This window comes from Enhydra lutris, unplaced genomic scaffold (genome assembly GCF_002288905.1).
Source record: "Enhydra lutris kenyoni isolate GAN:26980312 unplaced genomic scaffold, ASM228890v2 scaffoldscaffold6, whole genome shotgun sequence".
Lineage (NCBI taxonomy): Eukaryota > Metazoa > Chordata > Mammalia > Carnivora > Mustelidae > Enhydra > Enhydra lutris.
In genome coordinates this window covers 26,767,390-26,773,901 of record NW_019154090.1, presented here as the reverse complement: position 1 = coordinate 26,773,901, position 6,512 = coordinate 26,767,390, and the positions used below count along the sequence as shown (strand labels likewise).

At 41.6% G+C, this 6,512-nt stretch overlaps 1 protein-coding gene across 1 annotated transcript; it reads left to right on the top strand.

Moving 5' to 3' along the window:
• The first annotated feature begins 709 nt into the window (after positions 1–709).
• LOC111141875 (defensin beta 115) lies at positions 710–3,687 on the top strand. The gene is made up of 2 exons (XM_022494717.1): positions 710–803; positions 3,494–3,687. Exons 1-2 carry the CDS (start codon positions 710–712, stop codon positions 3,685–3,687), a joined length of 288 nt encoding a protein of 95 aa, XP_022350425.1.
• The last annotated feature ends 2,825 nt before the right edge of the window (positions 3,688–6,512 follow it).

Genomic DNA, 6,512 nt, shown 5'->3' with positions numbered 1-6,512 from the left:
GTGCACTGCACACCTGGACATACAGAAATTATAGCCAGTCCCTACCTTCAGGGACTCATTGTCTGTTAAAAGTTGCCCTTGGAAAAAAAAAAAAAAAGTTGCCCTTAAAAGTGTCAGTCCAATGGGGGAGATAAACTAGAAAAATACTTAGTTCCACCTCAGCATGAAAAATATTATGACAGGGCGCCTGGGTGGCTCAGTGGAATAAGCCTCTGCATTTGGCTCAGGTCATGATCTCAGGGTCTGGGGATCGAGCCCCGCATTGGAGCCTGCTTCCCCCCTCTCTCTGCCTGCTTCTCTGCCTACTTGTGATCTCTCTCTCTCTCTCTCTGTCAAATAAATAAATAAAGATCTTTTAAAAAAAAACACATTAAGACAGAAAGAAGGAGGCAGGGCAGCTGTAAACATAAGGGAGGGGACTAAACTTCTCAAGGAGAGGAACAAGAAAGCCTTCTTGGAAAGTGGGTTCCTTCTCTCCACAATGCCAGAGACTTGTGATGGACCTGTAGATCCTCTTCTCATGTCTTCCACCTTCCCAGATGATGTCTTGAGAAGGACTCTGAATATTGGATCATCAATTTATGTTGCAGACCCACAAGCTGATGGGTGGTAGAGCACTCTGCCCTTCTCTGATTTATTGTCCATGACTCAGCCTTACCCAAGACAATAAAATGCAGAGTGAAGACCAGCCTTTCCTGGCACATTCAGTATGCCGCTGGATCATTCCTCACTCCTCTCAGGATACATTAAACTCTTGGTCCTGACCTTAGCTGTCCTTGTGCTCCTGGCTCAGGCTTCCCCAGGTAACCAGACAATGGGGAGGAGGGAAGAGGGAGTAAAAATGGGGTTCTAGTCATAGAATCATTGGAAAACTGAACATATGTGGCAGTGATGACAACCCACAAAGATGACCGAGATCTAGTGCAGTCTTATAATGAATATGCTCCATAATAAGGGCAGTCTGTCATCCCTGACTACGATGGTGTTTTTTCAGGATGGCAAATACTGGAAGAGCCCAGAGTTTCTTGTATGAAGTCCCTTCCATATGCAGAAGCAACTGCAGCATCCCTAGTGTCCTTAATATCCTTGGCCCAAATGTCAACAAGGTCTCTTCCCACCATCTCTCATTTCAACCTACTTCTAATGGATACCACCTCTGGCAATAACCAGTCCCATTTCTTCACCTCTTCATTGTTACATAGTTTAGAATGTTCCTTTAAAGCAATCAGAAGAGACATCTTGCTCTTGTCTTAGAATATGTAGTGAAAAATTTGTAGGTTGATACTGGATATCTAGAGGCTTGTAAAAAATAGGTTCAAGGTGTGGAGCTGGGGTTAGGACAGAAGATTCTGGATTCCAGATTGAACATGATCATAGTTCTCTAACAGTCTGATAGATTTTATGGCTGAGTGGTGAATCGCTTTCTGAAGGGAAAGTTTTCTGCTTAGGCTTCCTGAGGATTCTAAAGTTTATGATTATTATTTCCATGATTTCCCTCTGAATCATTGCTGCTGGAAGTTGCATCCTCTCTTGGATCTGCTTTTCAAACTGGAAGCCTTTGTCAATCACTCAGTTTTTCTAGAAGCAAAAGAAGGTAGTTCTGGGCTAATCGGTTTCAGCTTGTCTTAAACTCTGGTAGGGGCAGATTAGTTTTGAAGAGGGAGTTGCAGCTGCAAAAGACATTTTGGGAGAAAGAATCTACGCATTGATTCATGGAATCAGAGTCCGATTTTTCCAGTCTGAATATCCTGGTAAGAAAGAGCAAATTGGTAATTATCTCTCAGGAGGGGAGAATAAACAAGTAGAGCGGGGGAAAAAACAAGTAGAGAAAACCCAATGAACCCAGTGTGCTGAGGAAGCTGTGTTTTATAGATCTAGATGGGGTTGAGTCACAAATAGGACAGAGACTTATACCATCTAGAACATCAGCCTGCAGGTTGGCAGTATAAGTTAATCCTTCAGTGTTCAAAGTCCTGTTCTAGGGCATCATTTGAGACATGCAATTAGAACAGTGCCTGGCACCATACAGTACATCAATAGTTTTTGATGTAGTGTTCCATGATTCATTGTTTGTGTATAATACCCAGTGCTCCATGCAATCCATGCCCTCCTTAATACCCATCACCAGGCTCACCCATCCCCCCATTCCCTCCCCTCCAAAACCCTCAGTTTTTCCCCCAGAGTCCATAGTCTCATGGTTCATCTCCCACTCCAATTTCTCCCCCTTCACTTTTCCCTTCCTTATCCTAGTGTTCTCCATGCTTTTCCTTATGTTCCACAAATAAGTGAAAGCATATAATAATTATCTTTCTCTGTTTGACTTATTTCACTCAGCATAATCTCCTCCAGTCCCATCCATGTTGATGCAAAAGTTGGGTATTCATCCTTCCCGATGGCTGAGTAATATTTCATTTTGTATATGGACCACATCTTCTTTATCCATTCATCTGTTGAAGGGCATCTTGTTTCTTTCCACAGTTTGGCTATTGTGGACATTGCTGCTATGAACATTGGGGTACACATGGCCCTTCTTTTCACTACATCTGTGTTTTGCGGGTAAATATCCAGTAGTGCAATTGCTGGGTCCTAGGGTAGTTCTATTTTTAATTTTTTGAGGAACCTCCACACTGTTTTCCCAAGTGGCCACACTAATGATATAAAAACTAATGATGTACTGTATGGTGACTAACATAACATAATTTAAAAAAATACATTCACATTTTGGCATGCTTAATAATTCTGAAAAAAAATAATAAAAGGAATCTGAAAGTATGGAATGCACAGAGCAAGTCAAATGTATGCCAGGATTAGTGCTATGCTGTATTGGGCCACAATACAATTACTTTGTAATCAAAGTACTCATATAATATATATTGAATAAATAAATTTAGGAGCTTAGTCATAGAAACACTTTGTATCTTCAGTGCATTTTGTTACCTTCATAGCATTTTGCATGTCATTTCATCTGGAATCTTTGGTCTTATCAGAATAGTGCATTATATATACTAAGATGTGATATTATACATTGGAATTAATAAAACATGTGACTTTACATATAGCTAATAAAAAAAACAAAAAAGAACAGTGCCTGGCACATACACTGGTTCTCAACAAATCACTGTTGAGTGAACAATGAATTGAGAGGGGGAAAAAATAGATAATTGAAGGTACAGGTCCAAGCACCTAGATTTGGGGGACAAGGAGGAACCAATGTGGCAAGACTGAAAAATGACAAAGATGAAAACATCACAAGCACAGAAATAAAGTCCAGTTAGAGCTGGTTGAAGGAAGGGAGATAACTACTCATATCTAGTACATGTTAACACCAGCATTAGGCATTCTACATCTCCATATTTATTTAATCTTCCCAAGAATGCCATTACATTTCAGTAGTTCATCCTAACTATTATTACTACGATACTAACACCCTTAGTATTATAGTCTTTACTCTCTTTCATGTATTTGTTTATTCATCTTTTTGGTTTTTTGATAGATGGATGGGTCACAAGATGTAATTATAGAAATGGCAGATGCAGGATATCTTGCAAAGAAAATGAGAGGAAGAAGGAAAAATGTGGGGAAAAAAAAATTTGTTGCATCCCTGATGTAAAGTGTGAACCCTCATACTCTGTTGAGAAACAACAGATGACATACGAAGCTAAGGTAAGAACAGCTGAATGTCTGTAAAACTCCTGATACAAGACTCTTAACAGCCAGAATTATGCGTTGGTGAAGTGGCTGTCTGGGGCACCTTCATGGTCCTTAGATATTAGACACCTACTGGGTCTTCATAGGGTCCATTAAAGAAAATATGTTCATTACAGCTCTCATTATATCCTGTCTCTCTAATCCTCTGTAGCCTGACATCGGTGGGTTGTGTCAGGACATAACTAATGTTCTTGGTTCTCACTGTAAGACTATTTTATAGGATCTACCACCTGAATTCCTAAGTCTCTGACGACATGCTACTAGGTCCCTCAACGTGGAAGTTTTCCAGGCTAATGCAGATTCCACCTTGGCCACACCTTATCTAAGACTCATCCTAGGTTCTTGAGATAGGTCATTGTGGTCCAGAGGTCTTTTGCCTCTTTAACTCAAGGTTCAGCTCAAGGCTCTGCCTCATGGGCTCACTTCTAGAATTTATCCCTTACCCCAATTCCTTAATCATTCTTAGCTTTCCGAAGATTGGCATGTCTTCTGACCAGGAAGCAACCATTGCCACCCCCACCCAAATGGAAGCGGAAAAGAGTAAAACAAAACAAAGAACCAACCAACCAACCAACCAACCCCCACCCCAAAACAAAAATCAGACAAACACTGCCCCCAACCACTGCATTTACTGAGAATTTACTTATTGTGTGCAAAGCCTTGTCCTAAGTACTTTACATACATAATCTCCTTTCTTCCTAACAACAGCTCCACGAGGTAAGAATTTAGTATTGTGTTCCTTTGCCGGAAGAGAAAATGAAGTCACAGAGAGTTTAAGTGACTTGCCCCAAGTACCGCTGGCCACTGAACTAGCCCTCCTGGTTCAGTAGCAAGACTTCGAACCCATGATGCCAGAGTTCAGATGTTGTGCTTCCTCAGCACGGAAAACTATTGCTATAGTGAGAAAAGCTCACTGTGCTCTTCCCATCCAGAACCAACATCCTTAATGGGGAAGGTGTGGCGAAAGGGAAAGCCTTGGGAGCCTCCTTGTGGTTAAAATGTATAACAAATCCAGCCCTAACTTGTATATCCAGGCACAAATAGAAATGATCCCAAGTTATAGTTAAGGAAGGAATTGTTCCCACTTAGTAAACAGTCTTAGTTCAGAGACCAATGCCAGTCAGGTCTAGTGGTGAAAATTATCCCTTGCCTTTGTTGACATAATTATCTGGAGGACACAGTCTGAAGACAAGTTGCAGCAATCCACAATCATGGCAGCTTCTAACCATTCAACCCATTTCTCAAAGTACTTTCATATCAGTTTCCTCATCTACCCCCACTGTTGTGCCACCATATAACATCCATGTCCCAAACCTTAGAAGATGTCCTTAGGATATCTGGAGAGTGGATCAGTGACTGGGTCTTCAGTTACCTGGGCACAGTGATGCCAACCTCGACCACACCAACAGTTGCAGAAAAGCCCAAGAAGCCATCTGTTCTTCTACAAGTTTTTATGTATTTTTGGCTGGAGAGATTATGCTTACAAATGGACTCAGGAGTCTTAGAGAGTGTGTAAAGAAACCTCCAGACCATAGTTCCAAAGAATTGATAAGGGTGCAGGGGAAATTCAGAGGCACTAATAGTATGTGACTATGTCACCTTACCACTCTGAGCCACATTTTGCCCATCCCCAAAATGGAAGTGTTGAAGTAGATTACAAACTCCATACGCCTTTCAACTCTTAAAGCCGTCTTCATTGTTTATATCGAAAACCCATTCTTTACCTATGACTTCAGATGCCACTTTAGAAAGCAAAGGCGTGATGGAGGATGAAGAGACTGAGAAACAGGGAAGTCACCTCAACCTAAGTACTCAAACCGTAATCCTATTTTTTTTTTAATTTATTTGACAGACAGATCACGAGTAGGCAGAGAGGCAGGCAGAGAGAGAGGAGGAGGCAGGCTCCCTGCCGAGCAGAGAGCCCGATGCGGGACTCGATCCCAGGACCCTGAGATCATGACCCGAGCCGAAGGCAGAGGCCTTAACCGCTGAGCCACCCAGGCGCCCCTCAAACCGTAATCCTAAAATATATCTTAGTTACCTTCTTGTTCCTTACTGCCCCCCCCCACACATCATGTTGGCCACAAAAACCTTCCAACTCTGTCTCCTTAGCACCTGTTTTTCCATCCCTTCCTGGGCTATTCTGATTCAGCCATCATCTTTTCTTGCCCATTGTTATTGGCTGTGTCCTCCAAATTCATACAGTCAAGTCTTAATCCCTAGTACCTCAGAACATGACTGCATTTGGAGATAGAGTCTAAATTTAAAGAAGCAGTTAAATTAAAATGAGATCATTAGGGTGAACCCTAATCTGGTATGACTGGCATTCTTATAAGAAGAGGAGATTAGGACACAGAAGAAAAACCGTGTGAAGATACAGAGAGAAGACGGCAACCTACAAGCCAAAGAGCAAGACCTCAGAAGAACTCAACCCTGCCACACCATTCTACCTTCTGAAACTAAGTATAGAAAGAAAGAAAAACCCTGCCAACACCTTGATCTTGAATTCCTAGCTTCCAGAATTGTGAGAAAATAAATTTCTGTTGTTTCAGCCCCCAGCCTGCTACTTTGTTGTGGAGCCCTGGCAAATTAAAACACACATACTGTAACATTTACATCCTACTGGTCTCTTTGTCTGCCATCACCCGTCTGACTCACTCCACTGTTTCCATACAGTTATTGTGGATCATTTCTAAAACCCAGACCTGAAATTTTAATTTTTCCTTTCAAACTCTTCAAAAGCTGTGCGATGATAATAGGAATCAATTCTAAACTTCCTTTATGGGGCACCTGGTTGGCTCAGT

Excerpts from the sequence above, each read along its gene's own strand:
- LOC111141875 (XM_022494717.1), top strand. The coding sequence starts at position 710 with ATGCCGCTGGATCATTCCTCACTCCTCTCAGGATACATTAAACTCTTG. Across the intron at positions 804-3,493 it reads CCTGGCTCAGGCTTCCCCAG|ATGGATGGGTCACAAGATGT; the intron begins GTAACCAGACAA and ends GTTTTTTGATAG.